Source organism: Adiantum capillus-veneris, chromosome 27 (genome assembly GCF_014529385.1).
Source record: "Adiantum capillus-veneris isolate H3 chromosome 27, ASM1452938v2, whole genome shotgun sequence".
Lineage (NCBI taxonomy): Eukaryota > Viridiplantae > Streptophyta > Polypodiopsida > Polypodiales > Pteridaceae > Adiantum > Adiantum capillus-veneris.
The window spans coordinates 37625326-37649078 of NC_140957.1; the positions used below are offsets into that span (position 1 = coordinate 37625326).

The following is a 23753-nucleotide window of genomic DNA, read 5'->3' on the forward strand; positions in this document are numbered from 1 at the left end:
GGGCTAGCTGAGCCAAAAAAATAAAAAATAATAAAAATATAAGTATATTATGTCCCATTTGTGTGTAAATATTTTATTGTATATAGGGCCTAAATAAAATTATTTTTCATAATTATTTTGGTATTTGTTTAAATATTTATACTTAGGTGTGTGTTATTTATGCTATGTACATTAACTCATCATTACCATATTTTTTCTTACCATTTTGCATACTCTTTATTCCATATAAAAATAATTTCATGCAAGCTTCTCTTATTTTTGGTGTAACTCCATCCCAACAAAAATCCCAAAAAAACTAGTTTTATTTATGTGTATATTTTTTCACTATTGTGATTTTTTCCTTCCTACATCTATTCTTTATTACTCTCATAAATTAGACCACAAAAAATATTCATCTTTTTATGGTAGACTTATAATGGGAGAGATTTATTTTGACCCCTTTATATTTTTTCCACCTATATTATTTATATTTGACATGTACATATTTTCTAGACCCCTCAATATTTGATTTTCTTAGTTGTACTATTCATTTATATCATGATCTCAACAATATCTTCAATTATAGACCTACCAAATAAGGTCAAGGGTATGTGGAATGCATGCATGCACCATGGGGAGCTCACTCTTGGAGGTATTCAAAAGAATCATCCAAAGAAAGACCTCACAAGGACCTTGTGCAGTGGAAAAAATAGTCGGTTTTGCTGGATTTTTAAAGATCACATGCTCCCCGAATTTGAAAAGGTGATACAAACAAAAGTACAGACCATGTAAGAAGGGATTGTAATGATTTTAGTGATGCTTTGTCAAAAGATGTTGTCTTTTTTAAGGATGGTAAAATCCACTTAAGAGAGACAGGTCTAACCTTGAGAACTAACTTTGGGAAGGGGGGAATGCAAACCTTAGTTGAAGATATGGCAACCAAGCATGCCACCTCTTCAGTTGAGGCAGCTACTTATGGAGTAAAAATTGAACATTTTTGTGATGAAGAGGTGAGTGACCATCATGGTCAAATTTGGCCAAATGTCATGCAATTAGCTAAAAAGGGAAAGCTTACAAAAGAGATTCTACATGAAGCAGGTAATTGCATACGTCTAGAAACAGGATGGAATGATCCAATGGACTCATTGTCAGTGCATGCCTACATTACAAAATGCCAACAAAATGAGGCAATTGTAGAAGAGAAGCGCTGACGTGAGAATGCTGATGAAGGACCATCAAAAAGAGCTTCTAGAAGTGGGGGAAGAAGCGACTCAATGCCTTCTCAAACACCCTCAACACAAGGAGCATCTCCACCTGAAGTACTCATGGAGGAGTCTACAACAGGAAAGAAGAAAGAGCCAACGAAAGGTAAGACATAAGGCCCAACTTATAAACTACAATCTGATATTGAGGTTGCTACAGATTTAAAGAAAGTCTTGGAGGAAAGGATCTTGAATAGCAAGATTGAGTTTACTCTGGGAGAAGTTCTTGGCATTTCAAAGCGTGAATTCCATGAGGAGATCATTGACATCATCAAGAGGAAGAGGCAAACCCTTGCTGAAGTTTCTCGTCCACAGGTTGAAGAGGAAACCTCAAAGACACAAGGGATGCAACTGCAAAATAAGGAGAATGATGGAGCTGTGGTAGGATGCTACCAATCTAGTGGGAGAGTGAAGCAAGTGTATTTCTCAAATGATGATGAAGAAGTTGAAGATATTCCTAGGAGTTACTATTCACGAAGTCATTGGGCAAGGGCTACTACAGAAACTTTGGTCAAGGTAGGTGATCTTGAAGAGCCATTTGTTGCCTTGATTGACCATGGTTCAGAAATAAACATAATGTCAAAGAGTCTCTACAACAAGTGCAAATGGCCGATGGACACAGATCATGGCTGGATGGTAAAAGTGGCAAACAATTCATCCGTTGAATTGTATGCAGCATGTCCAGGTGTGAAGGTAACAATAGGTGATGTAAAGATTGACCAAAACTTCTTTGTACAGGATACATCTTCATATCATCTCATCCTTGGACAACCCTACATTGTGGGAGTTCGAATGGAAACAAAGGTAAATGGACGATGGTTCAGCATATGCTAGGATACGTAGCAAAGATGGTAAACGTGTTGTCCAATTCCTCACAGTTTGTGTAAACCATGAAAGAAATCGTGACAACCTCAGAGAACATCCTCTACCAAAGGTGAGCAAAGAGTTTCATGATCATAGAGAAATGATGGGTTTTGGCCAAGTACCATTGTAAAGCGGGATTGCAGTGGTACAGAAAGAAAAAGGGTCTCGCCTGATCCAAAAATAGGTGAAGCATTTTCAACGAGCTCCTTGGTAACAAAGAATGGATCAGTATGTTTTACAAAACTTGAAGATTTGAAGAGATGTGAGAAGCAATATGTGCATAATGTACAAATAGGCATGAAAAAGAGTGGGTTGCTAAAGCCTACTGAATATGTTTTGGGTTTATGTGAACAAGTTTCTTTTGTAGATACTATGGGTGAGCTTGATGCTATAATGAGGTCTAGTTTGCATCTTGAAAATGAAGTTGTGGAAGTTTGCTCTATGGAAATGTATCAAGTAATAGAAGCCTTTAAAGAAAGCCAAACAGTTGGCCCAGAAGTCCATGTTGAAACTAAACACAGGAGTGTAGCAAAGAAGGTGAAACCAGTAGCTTCACCCTTACCACCCAACAACAAGGAAAAGATTGAACATGCTTCTTTACAACCAAGTTTGCGGAATCCTAAAAAGATCGGGCATACCTTCACAAAGGAGTCCTTTCAAGAGTTGCAGATTGGTTGCGAGGAGTTTCTAACACAGGAGGAGACAAAGTGCTTCAAAGAAATTCTTTCAAAGCATGGTAAGGCTTTTGCATTTGAGCCACATGAGATAGGATGTGTTGATCCTTATATTGTAGCTCATATGGTAATTTTCACAATACCTCATGTGCCTTGGAATCTGCGGCCTATTCCGGTTCCAAAGGCTCATTTGCCAAAGTTAGTAGAGCTACTGAATGAGAAAATCAAAATGGGAATCTTGGAGCCTTCTTGTGCTCCATACTCAAACAGGTGGTTCACAGTTTCGAAGAAGAATGGTTCTCTACGCTTCATCTAAGATATGCAACCAGTGAACAAGGTGACAATTAGAAATGTAGGTACAGGTCCAATTGTGGATGAGTTTGCAGAGGCATTTGCAGGGAGGGAAATCTACTCAATGGGGGATCTCTACTCAGGGTATGATCAATTTCAGCTTGCAATCGAAAGCAGAGACTTGACAACCATGAGGACACCTTTGGGTTTGGTAAGGATGTGTACCTTGCCACAGGGAGCAACCAACTCGGTTGCGCATATGATGAATGGGATGAATAAGGTCTTACGTGACTTTATTCCTCAAATCACAATGCCTTTCATTGATGATTTGCCTATCAAAGGATGTGAATAAAGTGACAAAGATGAAGCTTTGGATCTCAAGGGATGTCGCAGGTTTGTGGTAAATCACATAAATGATTGTGATAAAATTTTGTCTAGGTTGGAAGAAGTGAATCTTACATTGTCAGGGAAAAAGTCTATGTTTGGTGTCAAAGAAGTGCTCATTGTGGGGCACATGTGCGGGCCATATGGTAGGAAACCTTGTCCATCAAAGGTAGATGCCATCCAAAGAATGAAAGAAACATGCACTAGCATCACTGAGGTTAGAAGGTTTCTGGGAGCATGTGTCTTCTATGTTATTTGGATTCCACATTATGCACATGTAGCTGATCCTCTTTATCAGCTGCTTAGAAAGAATCAAAAGTTTAAATGAACAGAAGCACATGTAAAATCCATGAAAAAGCTAAAGGAGTTACTCCAGTCAGCAACGACTTTGAGAAAGGTAGACGATGAGTGTCAAAGGCCAGTGATTGTGACAGTAGATACCAGTCCTACAGGGATTGGATGGGCAATAGGGCAAGATGACAAAGAAGGACACAGGTATGTGGTAAGATTTGGAGCAAAGGTACTAAGTGCTCGCCAAAGAAACTATCCACAGATAAAGAGAGAGTTATGGGGTATGGTTACAGCCTTGAAAAGTGGGAAAGAGTACCTAATTGGTGCATGTGTGGTTGTAGAAACAGATTGTCTACCACTTCTTGGGATGATTACAAGCTGCTCAACACCAGAGATTGCTATGTTGCGGTGGATTGCCTACATTAAGTCCTTAAATCCCGAGTTTAAGCACATTGCAGGTAAAGACAATACAGTGGCAGATATGCTATCAAGGGCAAGGTATGAAGATGAGTTGCAAATGATTGATGAGGGAGATGATGTAGGCACAAAATTCTATTCTATCTCTCATGTCAAAGGTAACAATGTCTGCATGACTAATTCACTTGAATTGTTCTTGAAAGATCTTTATGAAGGTGATTGGCTTTCTATTGGAAGGTACTTGAGTACTCTAACAAAACAGGATGATTGGTCTGAACAAGAATTCAAGAGGATACGCAGGAAAGCATATGGGTACTTTTTGAGGGATGGTTACTTGTGGAAGCATCCTAAACAAAAGGGTGCTACACCACAACGGGTTATATATAAAAAAGAGACTCAAGTAAAGCTCATGCAAGAGTTTCATGAGAGTCTATGGGCTGGACACAGGGGTGTGTGGGCAACCTTCTCCAAGTTGAAAGAAAAATACTGGTGGAAGGGTATGTATAAAGATGTATCTCATTTTGTAGAGTCATGTGTAACTTGTCAAATGTATTCAAATGTTCGACATCGTGATGGATTGCACCCTACATATCCACTAGCCATGCACTATAAATGGGTTGTGGATCTAGTCACGATGCCTTTAGGACTCTGGCAGATGAGATACTTGGTTCTTGCACGAGAGGACCTAACTAACCAGGTTGAAGGAAGAGCATTAAGAGCTAAGACCACAGAAGCTGTGTGCAAATTCCTTCTTGATAAGGTGATTTGCCGTTATGGTTGTGTGGGAAAAATCAATCCAGATCGAGGTGAACTGGATGCCGAAGAAGCAAGGGAGTTCTTTTCTAGATTAGGGATCAAGCTTTCTCTTACTACAGCTTACAACCCTGAAGGAAATGGAAAGAGTGAAAGAGGGCATCCTCCTATCATCAAAGCTTTGGCCAAGGCTTGCGAAGGAAGAGTTGGTGAGTGGCCAAAATTGTTACCATATGCTTTATGGACTGATCATACAACACATAGCTCAGTAACTCGCTACATGCCTGCGGAGCTAATGCATGGTCAAAAGCCAGTGATGCCGATTGAGGATACAATTCCCACATGGAATGTACTACCTTGGCAAGAGGGGCTTAGTAGGGAAGATCTCCTTGCACTGCGTATAAGGCAGCTAGAGAGAAGACCTGGAGACATTGAAGTTGCAAAAGAACGACTCAAAAATGCAAGGTTGAAAAACAAGGACTATTTTGATAAGCGACATCGACTCAGGAGCAAAGCAATTGACAAAGGTGATTGGGTTTTAGTGTATGATAGTAGCCTTGATAACCAACACACAGTCATGCGTAAGTTTTCAAAAAGATGGTTTGGACCATATGTTGTAAAACATGTGCATGAAAATGCTACTTACAGCTTGTCTGAACTAGATGGTACAGAAGTAAAGATTCCCATTGCAGAAAAAGGATTAAAATTTTTAAGAGAAGAGGAGACAATGATCTAGAAGATATGGATGAGGAAGAAGAGAAAAACACAGGTGAAGATCAAAGTGAACATGAAGCTCTGGAATCATCGAGTGAAGAAGAAGACAAGGAAGATGTACAAGAGGTCTAATCTTACAAAGAGACAATGTGGCACATACCGGAGGATGTGCACGTTTAGAGGGGGTGGATGTCGTGCTGTGACACGTACATAGTGGGAACGCATGCTACAAGATCTATCTTGTATTTTTTTTAGATACATAATTATATTTCCTATAGTGTACATATGCATATTTAAGTATAATAATAAGCCTTCTATCTCATCCTATTATTTTTCTCAAGGGTAACATATCCTTACTTTACCATCAGAAAATACTATGGGAAAAGCATCAATAGCTCCGCCTCTTTAACTTGGGGCAAAAAGCATTGATTCTTTATTTCTACTATTTCATTATCATCTCACACCCTAGCTAGATCCTATATCTAGGGTAAACTCCAATATATATATATTCTATGTATTTTTTATACTTTTCTTATATTTCTTTTTAAATAGCTACTAGAGAGAATCAAATCCTAATGGGACACTAGGTGGCAGGATTTCAAAGATACACTTATTTTAATGCATTATTGCAAGCATGATTACAAAACTTTGTCAAGGAGCATAGTCATGCTTTCATATGGCATGAGGTGTCCTTTGGAATTAAATGAAAGTCTAGGCTAAGGAGACCACATGAAGACTTTTGCTGCCATAAATGGACCCTATTTTGATGAATTTTTTACACAAGGTTCCAATCCGAATTGGAAAACAATTTTAAAATGAAAATCGTAGCTAATGAGCTGAAGTTTTTGCCCATATTTTTACTTTTTTATTTGGAGCCACGGTTGAGGAGATATGATCAAAATACTGGACCCCAGTCTGCCCACATCATGCAGGGACATCTCATTTCCAACTTTTCCAATTCTTGTTCACACTGGCTCCTCTCTTCTTGTGTAAACCCTTGGGGGTTCCCTTCACCTATAAAATGGGACCTCTTCTTTCTTGGAAGGAACTCAAGCATTCAAGCCATTGATGAGAGGAATTCTCGAGGGAGTGAGTAGTAATGCCTAATTGTACTTAGCCATTAATATAAGCCCAAGCCTACACTTTCTCCTAGAGGGAGACTAGCCATTCTTGCAACAAGCTAACCTTGGAAGATCAACTCTAATCAAAGAAGGTCTTGCACTTGGTGTATCAATCAAAGTGGAATTATCCACTCTTCTTCTCTCTCCATCAATAATGGTGCCGAAGGGTTTCAAGTAAGATGTGTTCTACATTGATGTTTTCTTGATTTCTTGTTGTTTTCATTTTCATCTCTAATCCAACATATATATATGTATCTAATCTCATCTCCTTAACCAAACCTATCTCTCTCATTCATTCATCCTCTCTAGGTTCTCTTGCTACAGGTACATCTCTCCCCGCAGTATCCTTATTGCCTACGGGCAAGAATAGGGCTTGGGAGGGAAACTTCTCATCTCTTCACTTCTCTCATATCTACATTTCTCACATACTATCCTAGATGAATAACCCACATGATGATCATTTCTATCGCTTTCACTCTGTACGATCTATTAGAATTAACGTATGGATTAGCCGTAAAATACACTTTCAACAACGTATAGTGTTTCTCTTCGGCCCTGAAAGGCTCAATGAAATACTTCGATCTATCACCGGATCCCATCATACTACCTCTCATAGACTATAATTTTTCTTTTGATGTAAGCGTAGTTATCTTGCTATGAACCAAGAGGGTTTGTACACACAATTAATCCCAATCACTAAACAAAAATATATATATTATGGTAAGCACAAAACTACAATTCCAAAGAACAATTCGTAGCCTATTTGGTCAGCCAAGATTGAATGCCATTAACTCATCCATTAACCCTTTCATATTACCCATGATACGATATGACCATAGCCTTGATGTTTTCATCTTCGTATTGTTGTGACATTATCTTTTGCGTTCTTTCTTTGTGTGTGTGAGTGCAAGAGAGAAAGAGTGAGTCTTCTTTGATTGCACTTCTTTCCAAACCCTATTCTTCATGGCATCTATGGTTTAACTCCTTCATATAGTTTTTGTTGAGTTCTCTCACAAAATCTCACAGCCATAAGCCCGGTGCTTTCCTAGCAAGACCGCAAATTTCTCGATAGCGTCCAAGCGAGACAGCTTACAGTAAGTATAAACATATAACGAAATTTATAAAACAATACAAAAAATAGAAAAGAGTAAACCCTAATACTAACCATGCCGCCGCGAGAACTGAGAATGTCCATCAGGGCGTTTAAGCCCTTCCTGCCTGCGTACTCGTGCTCTAACGGTGTGGGATCACGTCCTGTCATTGACCACTGTCAAAACATACAAAGATTTCATTATGTTAGAATTAAAAAACTCATAAACCCTAAACTATCAAACATAAAGAGAAATGCGAAAACACTTACAAAATCGGCCTCAAATGATGCCCATCCACCGCTCCCCAAGTGGTGCGAGCTCCCTGTCTCTACTCGCGCTCTGGCTGCATCCTTTTGTTGCTTCCACTTGTCGGGATTCTCGCGCGCTGCTTTCTTCGCATTCTTCCAATCTTCTTTGGCCAGCCAATCTGGCCTGTTCCACCCATGTTTGATTGCTTTTTGCACTTCGGAACGCTTGTGTTTGCAGTATTCGCGCATTTGAATCTTCATCAGGTCTTCATTGAAGCGCCGATCCCGTGTTGGAACGGGAAACTCATCATGAAGTATGCTGATGACTCTGTTTTTTAAATCACTTGGTACTTCACTCCATTTGTTTAGTATGTAGTGTCTAAACAGCTGAGAGCAAAGACCACGCATGCGCGAGATCACCTTCTTGCCGTCATCATCCATGATGATGCCGCCGCTGAAGTCGACTAAGTAAGGCAAGCCCTCTGGCCGGTGACGCGTGAACCTGGGTGTCCCGACAGGGGTCTCTAGCGGCGTGTCGATGGGGGTATGGACGTCAGGTGTCTCCACCGGCATCTGGGCCCCGAAGAGAGGAGTGTCGAGTGGGGTGGCTCCTGGCGGAGTAGGTAGAGGTGTGTAGCTGCTAGGAACAGTCAGCCGCGCAAAACCTGGCGTAGATGGCAATGTTGTGGGTGGTGTCGGGGCGGGCAAAGAAGGGTAGGGTAAAGAGCCTCGTCGAACACGAGGCGGTGTGGAGGCATCGGCGGCGAAATCCCCACAACAACCGCCACCGCCACCACTAGAGCGCCGGTATCTAGACGAGTGTGAATCTCATCTCGTCGACGCCGAAGCTTCGGAGCGCACTGAATGCTCCGAAAGAGAGGCAGATGCGGATGGAGTAGGAACGCGCAATGATGCGCCAGAGCGATGACGCTCCACGTACCACTGTCTTTGCTGCGGTGACAAAGAAGAAAGAAACTCCTCATCATCCATACATACATTAAACACACGAATATTTAAACTTAATAGTGAATGAATAGAGTAGACAATGACACAGAGACCATTAAATACAATGACGTAATGACGCATATAAATAAAATGACACAATGAATTGAGTGATAGAAGAGGCAAGTCGAAAACTCATAATTTTCAATCAAAAGATGTGAGCGCGAGTAGAAAAGAGCGTTATACACCACGGAAGGTACTTAGAGAGCCAGAGCTTTTACAACACGGAGCAAAATTGTTCAAATACAATATTTGTGTCTTTAAGAGATCTCTCTCTCATCCTCGCATAACTCAGCATAACTTCCTATATCTATATAGAGCTCTCCGTTTAAACACATATCCTCTGTTTCATTTTGTAGCTCCTCTGCATGCACCCCATATAGAGTAGTAGCATCTTGATGCTCGTCCGGCACCACTGCAGCGGCTTCTGATTGAGCATGTTCTCTAATCTCCTCCATTGATGCGGTTGTGATTGGCACATGGTAGCCTTCATACGTCCTTGCACTACGAGGGGCTACCTCTATGACGTACCACCAGTTTGATGTAGACTTTGTAGGATGAAATATTACCTGCCAGAGCCACATAACTTACATGAGAGCTTTCAAGCACATAACTTGTAAAAGGGGGATGTTAACTATTTACATACTTACTTGTTCACAATGCTCGGGTAGTACGAAAGTGTCTCTTAGGTCAGTCCATTTCTTAGTAGAATCCACCTCAAGAAAACCAGACTCTCCTCTACGCACAGTAGCGTTACGACCCTCCATGATTATCTTGAACCATTGCACGTCGAACAAGTCGACAAAAAATCCTCTGTAATCGATCCTCAAAATCTCTTGTAGCGTGCCGAAGTAAGTGAGTTCCGTCAGCACAGGATCTGCATCAGAGGAACGTCGTCGACTAGACTGTTTAAATTTTGCCATGATTCCACAATCTTGAGTAAAACGCTTTTTGTCGATCCGTTCCACCCTAAAATGTCGACCTTTACACCATGCTGCTGTGTATGACTTATACTACAACGAACAAAGATTATGAGTGGCCGTTCAAACGTTTAGAAATAAAGTCACTAGCTAGTCGTACATTGCAAACTTACCTTGGTCGCGCAACCCCGAGAGTACTCCCACTCTTCCTCAGTCACTTCGTCACCGCATTGTTGTGCGGTTTCAATTGGTTGTGCAACCATCTTAAGCTCATGAATGTTGGTAGGCTCTCCAGAACTGTCAGATAGTGCATCGGTGGTCGTCTTCCCCGTCTCCACTCGATTCGTGCCCTTTGTCGCTCTTGCTTTGCATCCTCATATTGTGAAATCCACTTTTGCATCACTGGATTGTGAAGCATGCAAAATCGGTTGATTTTAGCCTCTAGATCTTCCGTCATCTTCTTCTCAACACCGAGATTGCACATAACAATCCCAGATATGCGCTCATCATCTATGGTTCGCCATAGCGTGTCCCAGGCTTTATCAAATCCGTCTAGCCACTCTCCAATGTACACTAGGGACTCTGATACCCACCAACCTTCTGCCATGTACCCTCCGGACGTGCCTTTTGACGCACATATCCCTTAAGCGTTTTCATGAAACGTTCTAGGAAGAACATCCATCTGGAATGAACTGTGCCAGCTATTTCCACCTCATCAACTATGTGAACAAGAAGATGCACCTGAATGGTTAGCATGGTAGTAGGAAAATGTTTCTCAAACATGCACAAAAGCTCCGCAGCATTTAGTTTGGCGAATGGTATGGAGTCTACGTTGATCTCCTTTTGTGAGATCCATTGCACCAGCTTTGCAAGTTTGTAGATTGTGTTACGGATGTCGAGAGACAAAAATCCCTCAATGGCAACCGGTAAAATAAACTCTAAGGTATGTGCAGCAATGATATTAAAGTCCACATTTTATGCAATGATATTAAAGTCCACTATGAACGTACCTAACACATTTTATGCCAATCGTGTGACTTCAAACCGGTAAGCTTTCCTTCTTTAGTAAAACACGTTCGGAGCGAGTGCATTACGCCAGTGGGGGTCTTCAAAGATCGAATGGTCTCTTTTACTTTGCGTTCTTGGGCTCCTGTGAAAATCCATGGTGCTTTAGGGGGTTTTATCGATCCATCAGACGCTGTTTGCGGCCAATATTGCTCCATACGATCCACATTTCTAAGGTCAACTCTGGTTCCCAAAGTATCTTTCTTTCCGGTCAGATGGTCCCATAGTAGATTACCCACATTCTTGAATATGTGCATTGGATCGAGCAAGTGATTGATCATGAGTCGGGGCCAGTATGGTAACTCGTACCATAGAGATAGTCTCTTCATCCCTGGAGGCAATCCGTCATCGCACATCTCCTTCTGCTCTAACCATGCTTGTACAGACATCCTTGGTGGCTCTCTTCCCAAAAAGCGGTCGCGTAACACATGATCCTCTGGAAGATACATCTTGTGGCCTCACATATGCTGCTTGACCAAAGCGCCTGCGAACACGTCTATTGGGTTGCAAGATTGCTGCTTGTTGGCCAGCGTCAGAGTCTGACGAGTTATAATTGGCAACAACTCGATCTATAATAGATGGATCGAACTCGCCAAATTTGCGAACGTGCTGCAAAGAAACACGTCTTGTCCGTCCCACAGCATGCTTGCATTGATGACAAGGACATAAGACCCTCGTTGAGAGATAGGTGTTTCGGTTGGACGGTCCCACATCCTCGTCACTATTCATAATGAGGATAAAAATCTTATAACCTGGACAACAAATTTAATATTCTATTGGCATTCTTCGTCTCTCTCTCTCTCTCTCTCTCTCTCTCTCTCTCTCTCTCTCTCTCTCTCTCTCTCTCTCTCTCTCTCTCTCTCTCTCTCTCTCTCTCTCTCTCTCTCTCTCTCTCTCTATAGTCATGTCCAATCCCCGCACACCTCGGTCTAGAGGTGAACGGAGATCAAAACCACCTGGTTATAATCTCGTCTTTATTGGTCAATACCTATATTTGTGGGTACAAGAAATCTACAGACCCACGTCTACATGATACTGCATGTAGTGGACAAAACCCCTTTGCCTCTTCTCTAGCTGTAGCACTTCACAGCATCTTAACATCTTTTCACAGTAGATCTTTTCACTGTTCGTCTTACTCTAAACGCTAAAAAGTAATTCTTGCGTGGACTCGATCTAACGTAAATAAGCGTAAATCTAAATAAACGTAAATCTAACTAAAAATAAACCTAAATCTAATTTAACGTAAGTCTACATCTAACCTAATCTTTAACGTCTTTTGGGATAGTTTCCTACGACGTTAAAACTCTCTTCTTCTTGTGTGTGTGTGTGTGTGTGTGTGGGTAAACCTAAATAAACCTAAGTCTAATCTAATATAACATAAATCTAAATCTAACGTAAATTATGTTATATTAAAAACAAAGAACTAAACTAACAGCGATTATAAGAACCTTAAAACTGATTTAACACATAATTTTTCACATAACTCGGCAACAGTTGGCATTCCCATCACTAAAGATGTGAGAGTTAACTTCCGGCGGTGACGCTGCCTCATCTTCAAAGAGTGTTACTAACTTTGAAGTTGTTGTTGAATGACTAGAGGTTGTCTAGATGGTCATTGTCGGGGATGTAGTGACTCTTGCCGCCCTGAAGATCCACCGTCTTCCCTATCTTCTGAAGACATTTCACCAGTACTTTTGGATCGACGGACCCACCATGAGTGAAGGCAGCAATACCCTATATTCCATTGAGGGCTTTCTTCACCCGCTTCATGCAGGCATCGCAGTCTATGGAGACCTAAATCTAATCTAATATAATGAAAATCTAAATCTAGCGTAAATAAACGTAAATCTAACTAAAAATAAACCTAAATCTAATCTAATTTAACTGAAATAAACCTAAATCTAATTTAACGTAAGTATAGATCTAACCTAATCTTTAACGTCTTTTAGGATAGTTTCCTACGACGTTATAACTCTCTTCTTCTTGTGTGTGTGCGCGTGTGTGGATGTGTGTGCCAATAAAAAGAGATAAATGGTATAACCTTTCTATCACCCATGCCAAGTATGATAGATTGGTTATGCCATTTCCCTCTTGAATAATAGGTCTTGAGTTCAACTCCTCGTCGGCTAGATCTTTAGGTCTTTTAATTTTAATTAGTTTCCTACGACGTTAAATTAGTTTCTCTCTCTTTCTCTCTCAATGTGTGAGTTTTTTTGTTTATGAATGTTTTCTCTCTCTTTTCCTCTCTCAATGTTCTGTTTTTTGTTTATGCATGTTCTCTCTCTCTCTCTCTCTCTCTTTTCCTCTCTCAATGTGTGTGTTTTCTGTTTATGCATGCTCTCTCTCTCTTTTCCTCTCTCAATGTGTGTGTGCATTCTTTGTTTATGTATGTGTGTGTGCATTTTTGTTTATGTTTGTACTCTTTCTCTCTCTCTCTCTCTCTCTCTCTCTCTCTCTCTCTCTCTCTCTCAAAAACACTATGTGTGTGTGTGTGTGTGTGTGTGAGAGAGAGAGAGAGAGAGAGGGAGAGAGAAAGAGGGGAAGGGAACATGGGAGTGAGGAGAGGGAAGGAGCATACCTGGCTCTCCTTCCTCTCCTCGTGTGTGTGTGTGTGTGTGTGTGTGTGGAGAAGAGAGAGAGAGAGAGAGAGAGAGAGAGAGAGAGAGCGTTACCTGCTCCTTGCTTAAGGGCGCCGAAAAACTTAAATCTGAGATCTGAGTTTTTGGGCGCTCTCTGTTATTTTTTTTGTCCAGCCGGCGTCGCTATGAGCGTCACAAATTTACTTGTAAATTTGCGACGCTCATAGCGACGCCGGGAATTTTTTTTTGAGCGTCGCTGTGTGAGCGTCGCTAATATGAATAGCCTCTTGTAGTGAGAGGTGAATGTCAACTTCTCCAAAGCTTCAACCTCTCTTTACAAGCTCATCCCTTCTCTAACTTTTCTCATCATATATCTCACCATTTGGTGAATGATTTTGTAAATATTTTTTAGTGATAATTACTAACTACTAACCACTAACCTTATTGTAAAATGCACCCTCTACTAGAGTAGGCACTCCCCAATTATTCACTCAATCCTCTCTCCTTTCATCCTCAATAATTCTCTTCCCTTGAGCCCACATCCATGTGACTCAAAGGACAAGAGAGACCCACCCTCATTAAAAAAAATATAAACATGCATAATCTTTTATTCCTTCAAATAAACTTGATTAGGCCTAATCCTAATCGGGGCTTCTAAAACCTATAAATAGAGCCCTTCTCTCCCTTGTAAATCATCACATGATCACACTACACCACACCATTCTCAACACATAACACACCACTCTTCAAGCCTAGTTGTGTAGAGTGTGTGCATCGTGAGTGCTCTATTCCATCACTACACATAGGTGCATGGAGAAACTTGAAGTTAGTTATGCCATCTAGAGGAGTGGAGTGATACTATACTCTGCAATCACACTTGTAGCCTACTCTTGTCCATAAATAAGGTTCATAGTTTTGGGTGCAATTGTATGCTGCAACTACGACTCTTCTTTCCAAATTGACTTGATAAGTTGGCTCATCAGGTGGTTGAAGGTATATTGTCCTTGAAGTTTGTTGTGCCATTTCATGCTTGGTGGTTTGAGGGCTTGTTGAATTGTTTGCCTAAAAGGTAAATTGTAAGAGAATGCTCGGTGAGAGGGCTCCCGTGACCCTAAGACAATTTGTGTATTGGCAACAAGGTCAAGTTTTGTGTTGTCTCTCTATTTCTCATCAAGCTTTGTGTGCATCTAGTCTTTAAGGCTAAGACTGAGTTGCTCAAGTTGATTTGTGCTCTTTACCTCTCTCTGGCGTGGTGAATGTTTTTGTTTGGTGTGTGTGGCTATCTTGCGTTCCCCTCTCTTTGTGCGTTTGAGTATAAGGAGATATCACGTGCATCCTAGTTCGCATCTACAACTAGGTGGTGCCCCTTTTTTTGTTTTGTTTCGGGCTGTGGGTTGTTGTTGTCTCTGATTGTGCTTGCCCCAGGCCCAATTGAGCAGCACGGGAGCCTCGAAGGGTGTTTAGAGGCCACTCTTCTTGTTGCCCGCCCCGGACCGCCTCAATAGCTAACTCCATCGCAGATGGCCAGACATCGTCACCATCCTCACTCACATCTTCAATAGATTTTGAGTCTTTGAGCATGACTTGATCATCCTTTAAGCCAAATTCTGTTGCTTTAACCATTGAGATAGCATGACTGGTTTCCATGTCCTCAACTACGTTTTTCATCCCTCCTTTGCCAAAGTTGGTCACCAAGGGCTTCCCTGTTTCACTAAGATGTATCTTCCCTTCTTTGAAGAAGACAAGATCTTTACCCAAGGCATCTTTGAAGCTTTCTCAATCCCTTCTTGGATGGTCTGGGTTGTCACACCAGACGCACCTATTTACAAATCCCTCTCTGTTTTGAGGTCTTTGACTTTATGACTGTCTAGATGTTTTTCCCTTTTCTTTAATTTCAGCTTCTTAGCTTTCCTAGTTAAGGGCCTTCCTAGCTTTAATTTCAGCTGGCGTATGCCCTCCACAAGTTCTTCAAGCATAGACCCATCATCCTTAGAAGCTACAATAGCAGGTTTTGGCTACTTCTAAGTAATAGCAGGAACTGGAGCACCATTTTTCACCACCATCTTGTCTCTTTTGCGTTGTCTTTTTGCCAATAGGGAGACTACATCTTGTACATCATTCCACCTTGTCTTCAAACCTTGCTCTGTATCTTTATCTTCCAAGAGGATCTCTAACTTTTGTTCAATTTCTTTGTCCGCTGCTTGTAGGAAAAGTTCTACCTTCTCCCTATCCAAGGAAGATTGTTCAGTTTGTGATAGTTGAGCATAGCATCTCTCAAACTCTCTGAGAAGCTTTGTAGCAAAAATCCCTTCTTTAGGCTTTGCAACCCAAATTAAGAAAGTTCTTTTGGTCACCCTTTCAAAGTCCTCCATAAAGTAGTCTTCTTTTAGAGCAAGCTTGAATTCCTCCCAATTTCTTCCATGAGCATTTTGAATTTCCCTAATACGATCTCTGATCTCTTGGACACAAACTAGCTCAAAACTTCGAACCATGTCTTCCTCACACACTCGGTTCAACTCCATTTCCTTCATACAATCTCATAGATACTTTGTGATGTCCTTGCCATCAAACTAATCAATTCTCTTCACAATGGATATAGTTTTTTTGTGGTTGAAATCTGGCTTCTTTCCATTGCTTGTTGTTGTTGCATGTACATGGAAAATGATTGAAACATCTGCATGACTGCAGGATCAAAGTGCATCCCATGTGTCTCTTGATTTTCATGCATGGCTAATAAAGTGTCTAGATCAATTCACAAACTCCCACCCCAATAACTTCGCGTCGAAAATGTCGGAATGTGTGCGGTCTAGCTGGAAAGGTGTAAAACCTCTGGCTGTGAGAGTTCGTGATGAGAGTCACAAAAACACTTTGTGAATAAGCGTTTGTGGACAATCACCAACCATCTTTCTAAGAATGATAGAAAATCTAAGAGCGTTCGTGACAGCAAAGTCACAAACTCTCTTTCCTATCGTGCTTGGAGTCTGCTTGTTTTCATAATCGAGATTATGATGAGAGGATCACCAAATCACATCCAATTTCACTTTAAAAGACCATTTAAAAGCACTAAAGTTTCAGTCATGAAATCTAAATGCTCATACAAGCACAATTCTCAATCAAAACCCAAACCTCTTTCATGGTATCATGTAGCCTCGCCCCCAATTACCTAGTCGTAAGATCAAACAATTGAAAGGAATGCTCCAGCTTACACCTTCACGACGACAATTTTCTAATTTTTAGAGATTTATAAGCTTCTAAAGTGAAGCCCACACAACATTTTGATAAGGGGAAACCCTAATTCACTCCCTCACAAGTTGATCAGATACAAGATTGCGAAGAGGCGGGACTGCAACACACATAGATTGGGCAACCATGGAAGCCATTACACAGTAGTGATAAATTGCAGGTTTTTCTTGTAAAAAACAGTCCTCTCTCTCTTCCCCACAGAAATATGAGCTGATGTGTCAATTGTTGGGCCATTTTGCCACTTTGGACCAAAACTAAGCCATTTTCAGCTCATTTTTGACCAAAAAAATGTCATTTTTGATGCGAAAAATCCCAAACGGAGTCAGAAAAGGCCCCAAATTTGTGGGAACACTCGCATAAGCATGAAAAGCATAGATAAACATCATTTTTCATCAATATATCATTTTGGGTCACTTTCCATGCAATTCTGCAACGACGCCACTTAGCTGCTATTTTTGACAGTTCTTGTCCGCATCAATCTTTATAGGTGCGATGAGTGTGCCACCATGAAACACTTGGACTATGTACATTTTCAAACCAAATTAAGCATCTTATCAAGTGAAAAAGCACGCAAATGCACCACATCCAGAGCCAGGACTCCTCGGATAGATATGTACATAATAGCGACCGTAGTAGCCGCTTTAGCATATATCACGATATGTACATTATTACTTTTCTTTCCATACATCAAGAAGTATCAAAAGTGAGATGAATGTTTTTATTTCACACTATGTACGTGCCATGGTACGACAGCGCTTATCACTATGACATGAAACTGACATCCTTACAACGACAAGAAGCCTCCTCGACAACACAATAATTTGGGAAGATAGTCGCAGTCTCAAATCCACCACAGTCAACAAAATCCAAAGGAATGTGCATACTGTCATCGCTTTGGACACCTCATAAAGGAATGTCGGCAACCACCCAATTAAGATAATCGTCCTATCTCTCACCCTAATTTATATCCTTCTTACCCTCAAGGGGAGACACGCCTGTCTTCGCAAGAAGACACCAGTTTTTTTGATGTCCTTTGTGATGAAATGATTCTTGAGCATCCACAAGAGCCTCTTGAAGATGCCCTTCCCCTCTCCGTTCTTGATGTCCTCGCATCTAGCAAGAGCAAGGAGTGGCATGCCATCATATTGAATGAGCTCCAAGCCCTCGAAGAAGCTAACACTTGGGAGCTTGTGCCACCTCCTAAGAATCATAACATTGTCTCTTGAAAATGGCTATTGAAGAAGAAATACCACCCCAACTGTTTGAGTTTTATCTCTAGTCGATGAACGACATGGGTACGTCACAAAGCTTTTTATTAGTCAAACTCAATGTGTTGAAACAAGAAGTCCACCTTTAAGGGGGGGATGTAAAAGTTAATTATTTATTTTAGTAAGGGTAGACTCTTTCCATATACCTCTATTCTCACACTCCTTACACCCACCTACTTTAATTCCCACATGGACTTGTTCCACCTATGTAAGTTTCAACATGTGCTTTCCCACGTACCTAAAATTCACATGTGATGGATATTCCCCAATACCTCAACTTATATATGAAGCCCATATGCTGCCCTCCTTTGCACAAAGATTTTTCTTTCTCCACTCATCAAGTGCAATCTAGTGTCATTGCTATTTTTCTATCTTGCACTCTTTTATTTTTTGACATTAGCATATTAATTAACATTGATATTAATCACATTAAGTTAATCTCTAAGTTCTCACAACTTTCCATAGCCTTTTGTGTGCATTTTCCATTTCTATCAACCACTTTTCTCTTTACATGAATTGGTGTCTTCCTTTGATCCTTTGATAGCTAGCTTTGATTATCCACACTTGCAAGCCGCAAGGTGTTCCTAGACAATTAAGTGGAGATAAGAATCTTCCAAACAACAAGCATTTCAATTTTCAATCTGAGAAATGCATGGGATTATACATCGATATAGAAGTGTTGTGAAATTTGGATCCGCTCTATAATATCCAGATTAGGGGTAATACTAGTATCGAAGGCAAAAGGAGCTTGACCAAAGTTGAGAGACACCTCATCATCTGGGCTATTCAATCCAATGACGGGATAAAGAGCGCATGACATCCTCGGCCTGCTCGTATGACCCACCTTTTTCCCATTTTTTATGAAGAAAATGGTGTTAGAAGCATGGTCAATGCCAGCACCAATAGTATCCCCAGTAGAGAAGGTCGGGCCAAATTTTGTGCCATGTCTAAGTGTCCAAAGAACAGGTTACCATCATCCCGATATGCACAAGAGTTGGGATACCATCCAGGCTGCTTGTTTGCTTGGAAGAAATTTTGATGAGCGAAACCTATGGCTATGTAGCCACAATCACCTTTGTTTATTACGGTGAGCTCAAAGTAGTAGCTCTGACTGGGATATCGGAAGCATGCACCACAATTTGCTTGAAGGGAAACTACTGGAAGTTCCTCAATTGTTTGGGGTGGCACTGGCTGTGCGATATACGAAGCGATGAGTCCATTGGGAGAGAGAGACACTATATTGCTACCCTGCATATTAGGATCAGAGATAACTAGCCTGGATGGCCTTCGCTCTGGATAGAATGCGGAATCATTAAATGCCACCTTCACACATGCCCTCGGCGACCCAAGAGCCACAATGGGCATTACCCTACCTGACAATGTATTGGTGATTACAGCTATGAGAGAGCCATTATACACAAAGAATATCTCTTCATGGCCATGGTGGATACCAGCACCCATTGTATCACCCTTCCTTACAATTATACATTGGTCCACTCCAACTCCTTGTTGCCTGTGATCAGCAAAGATGTAACCATGATCCTCGACGTGGTTTAAGCCGCAAGAGTTGGGATAGCATCCAGGCAAAAAGTTGTTGCGGAAGCTCTCTGAGCCTATGAAGCCTAGGCCTACTACATTGTTCCCATCCAGCTCCTCTATGGTGATCTCAAAGTAAAAGACGGTTGTTGATCGTAGTAGCTCATCACATACAGGCACTGCCATATCCGCGATTGCAGCACCTGCATTATGTGATTCTACAGTAGCAGCAGTGTTGCGAAATGTACAAGAGAGACCATCTGGGGACAACAAAAGCAAGTGTCTGTTGCTCCTGGCACTGTCCAGGCGGGAAGGATACAAATGCTTCGGCAGAACTGTTGTAGCCGAGCTGCTGGTGTTGGCATCCTGTCGGCTCTGATCAACTTCTCTTGCAAACAGGTTAGCATCATCTGTCACCACACAACAGCAACATTAATTGAGTAGATACATACAGTTGTATTAGGTCTAAAGGGACATGTCTTAAGTTGCATTGTATGTTATAAGGTGTACGTATAATACGCTTAAAACATACGACACCTATCTCCTAAATGGTGCATCTAGATGTTTGTTGACGTAGTAAGGGTCATCAGTTTATGCACATCTATTTGGCATGCTTTAGTGATCAGTCGACTGTGCTTTACAAAAGAAAAAACAGTTGAGCCTACCTAGGGCAATGCTATGTGTTTGTTTGGAAACAGTAATAAATGCACATGAAGCCAGGAGCAAAGTTAAGAAAAATAGATAATTCATGATCATGATTTGAATCCATGTATGTAATGCATACGCATGTGTGACTTGAAAATTACCAGCTGATGGGATTGACTGGCCACTTGCTGCTCTCATTTGGCGTTGGACATATTGTAGTTTCTCGCTACACTCAACATCATGCGGATCCCACTCCAGGACATGCCTGAGCATGCTCACAGAATCAGCAAAGTGCCCAACCTGGGCCTCATGCAAGGCAGCATTTCTGTATGCAGCACGCTTAGACCGAAACTGGGATTCCTGCTCAGGGAACTTGTGAAACAAGCGACTCCGCACATCAATATCATCTGTTGCAATGTTGAAAGGGCGTAGGTCATCTGGTCGGAAAGGGCTCGTAGCCATGTGGCAACGTTTCCTAAGTATTGTCCACCTGTCATAGGTGTGGCCATCAGTTGCCTTGACAGGGTCACACATGATTTCCCATGTGATGGGATCTTCGTACCACATGACCGAACTGGGGCTTTGTTTGGCACTGCCACTGGCAGGTGTCACAGGCCTGCTTGAGGAGCTGCTGCTGCTTGCAGCATCACCCTGATTCTTAGCTGATAAACCACCCAATGCCCACAAGACCTACATTTAACATCAATTAGTCAATGCTTCACGCAGTACTAAATAATAAGGGTTTAAGAGAGGGCACATACATCCTCAAAAAACTTCTCTGCGTCGCTGGTCTGCGGTTGTAAACTGTGTATCATGGACACCGCCGCCTCAATTCTATGAGTGTGAGACTCCATTGCTATAGTTATAAGTTCCAGGGCTTTCCTTAATTCTTTTCGAAGAGCTACGTGCTGCTCCTTTAGAGAGAAACAGCTCTTCTGCAGTTCTTCGTTCACCTTCCGCATGGCTTCTTGAAACTCATCCTGAGCCTGCTTGCCTTCAATAGCCACCTGATGTAATAAAAGAAGGTTAAGTGACTCTTTTAATCTGTTAAGAAAAGGTTGTGGACATCTGCCCTTGTGCAAAATCCCTATTTCCCTTCCGAAATTCAACATCATGAACTATTGCACAGGAGCCAGCATGCGGTAGGCTCACCTGCAAGAGCTCATGACGACATTGCACTTCGGAAAGTGGGAAACCCTTTCCTCTTCTATTAATTTCCTTTCTGGCCAAAGTCAAGATCATAAACTCTTGCATGGGAGCCAGCAGGCATGCAATAGGCTCGCCTGCAAGCGCTCATGACGACATCGCACTTCGGAAAGTGGGGATTAAGATGTGCAGAACTTCATAATGATTACAACAAAACATTACATCAAGTGCGGCCACAGGAAGCCTGGTTTGGAAAGACGTCATGACGCGATCACGAAGCCTTTGTAGTCTGGACTGGATCTTGTTAGCATCCCAAAGAGAGAGCGCAAAGCCCTTGTTAAAGATTTTATTCGCCGTTAAGATAGCATTTTCCAAGTCCGCTTGCAGGGCACCTGCCAAATCGTGATCATTTAACAGTACAAATCATTACACTCTGACACAGAAGTTTCTAGACCTTTTCCTACAAAAAATGGTGATCTAATTGGTTGGGCGAAATGCCACCCTCATGTTTCCCTACGAGCTTCTACAGACGAGGCTCCACATACCTATCACAAGAAGTTTTGCTCGAATTGCTGAATGATCTTCCTGATGATGGCCACTAAGGTACTACCAACGCCCACCAATTCCGCCATGATCTTAATATGCTGCCACCCACAGCCCGCAATGAATCAGAGATGAAGTGCGAGAGCCCGCCGAGACTCCGAGAGGGGTACTCGTTTAAAAGTGGACGTGCCCAAGTTGCGTCGAAGCTTCTTTTTTCTTGTTTTTATAAGGAAAAGTAATAAAATTGAATTAAAATGATAATAAAAACTGAAAAAAAATACAATTAGGGGCGACCAGCTGAAGTTTAATCGAAAAGAAAAGGGAATCAATTGAAACTCCGGGAGGAAGCACGAGGGCTCGCACAAATTAGCAGCGCAAGGGTCTCCAAAGCCTCAAAGGACGGTTTTTAAAAGTTTTTTGAGAGCTGGATTGCAGCTCGGCATGTTAGCTCTTCTGCTTACGAGATGATACAGACAGTTGAAGGACCAATAAGGTAGCACCAATGTTTTCATTAGATGAAATCTAGAGAGATCCCTTGGTCCAAAAAAAAAACTTCTTGCTGAAACATGTAGGATAAATATTTAAGGTCTCTTGGGATATTTTTGTGCGACATTAAAACTCTCTTCTTCTTCTTCTCTCCTCTCTCTCTCTCCGCTCCTCGTGTGATAGAGGCTTCTTAGCTTCTGACGATGTTTTCAAGATCTCTCTCTCTCTCTCTCTCTCTCTCTCTCTCTCTCTCTGTGTGTGTGTAGGTAGGTAGATACTTTCGTGTTGCCTTTGTACACCTCTCCCTCTCAGTGGGCCGCGAGCAATCTGCAACCAGCAACGGTCTCTCTCATGTGCGCCACTGAGCAACGGAGATGCTCTCTCTCTCTCTCTCTCTCTGCGCGTGTGTCCAGGACGTGTCGTGCACAGCTGTAAGCCAGGCCGAGACGTAATGTGGGCTTGCGTGGGCGGCACAATGGAGATGGATCGAGAGGACATTTTTAGTAGTTCTGCAGCAGAAAAAGAAACACAACCATGCAAATTAATATTGACGAGCTTGATATCATACTACATAGCCAAACAAAAGTTCATCAGCTAAATTATAGAAGGACGATGCAAGTGCAATATGAGTGGGAGGTGCCAGGTCGAGTACCAAGATCGCATGATGCGGTTACATGGCACAATCGTGCAGACCCGGGGCGAGGCGAGGGATCAACCCATATATTTGATGACGACAAGGGGGAACAGGGGAGGAGGCATACGTGGACGCCACGACAAATTAAGTAATTTTACGATGGTGCATATAGAATAGCAAAGGACGAATCTTGTAAGATTCTAGCTAATAAAAGAAAGTGGAGCGAAATAGACACGTAATTTTAAAAATTAAGTGAAATTCAACACAAAATTGTATCAAGTCACATAGATAAAAGTATAACCTTAGGAATTTTGTCTTTAACCTCTATCTCTTATAAGAAAATATTAATTTAGAACTAGTGTGTGTGTTTTTTTTTTTTGTTTTTTTTTTTTTGGGGGGGGGGGGGGGGGGGGGGGGGGGGGTAGAAGGGCGGGGATCTTTTTTCAAAAAAAAAAATGCTCTTTAAAGGCAAAATTGTCTTTGATCCACCCTTCCACGAGAAGCTCAAATTTTTACAATAGCCTTCATAGGCAAATCCTCTACATTTTTCCACTTCTCTTGAAAGTCAAAAATGGCTTTGAAGGGCATTGCATGGTT

The 23753-nt window shown here is 41.6% G+C and overlaps 1 protein-coding gene across 1 annotated transcript; it reads right to left on the reverse strand.

Moving 5' to 3' along the window:
* Positions 1 to 18886: 18886 nt before the first annotated feature.
* Positions 18887 to 23035, reverse strand: LOC147421795 (uncharacterized). The gene is made up of 8 exons (XM_086503553.1): positions 22939 to 23035; positions 22801 to 22849; positions 22207 to 22252; positions 22039 to 22099; positions 21716 to 21885; positions 21109 to 21354; positions 20509 to 21037; positions 18887 to 20112 (listed from the first exon to the last, which is right to left on the reverse strand). The coding sequence occupies exons 1-8, from the start codon at positions 23018 to 23020 to the stop codon at positions 19025 to 19027; spliced, it is 2271 nt and encodes a 756-aa protein (XP_086359679.1). The 5' UTR covers positions 23021 to 23035; the 3' UTR covers positions 18887 to 19024.
* Between the last annotated feature and the right edge of the window lie 718 nt (positions 23036 to 23753).

What these genes read in the sequence shown, in the direction of transcription:
- LOC147421795 (XM_086503553.1), bottom strand. Translation starts at nt 23,020, where the DNA reads ATGTCCTCTCGATCCATCTCCATTGTGCCGCCCACGCAAGCCCACATT. An exon ending in CTTACAGCTGTGCACGACAC is followed by an intron (nt 22,850 to 22,938) that starts GTCCTGGACACA and finishes TGCTGGTTGCAG; the next exon opens with ATTGCTCGCGGCCCACTGAG. An exon ending in CAGAGAAGTTTTTTGAGGAT is followed by an intron (nt 21,038 to 21,108) that starts GTATGTGCCCTC and finishes TGTTAAATGTAG; the next exon opens with GTCTTGTGGGCATTGGGTGG.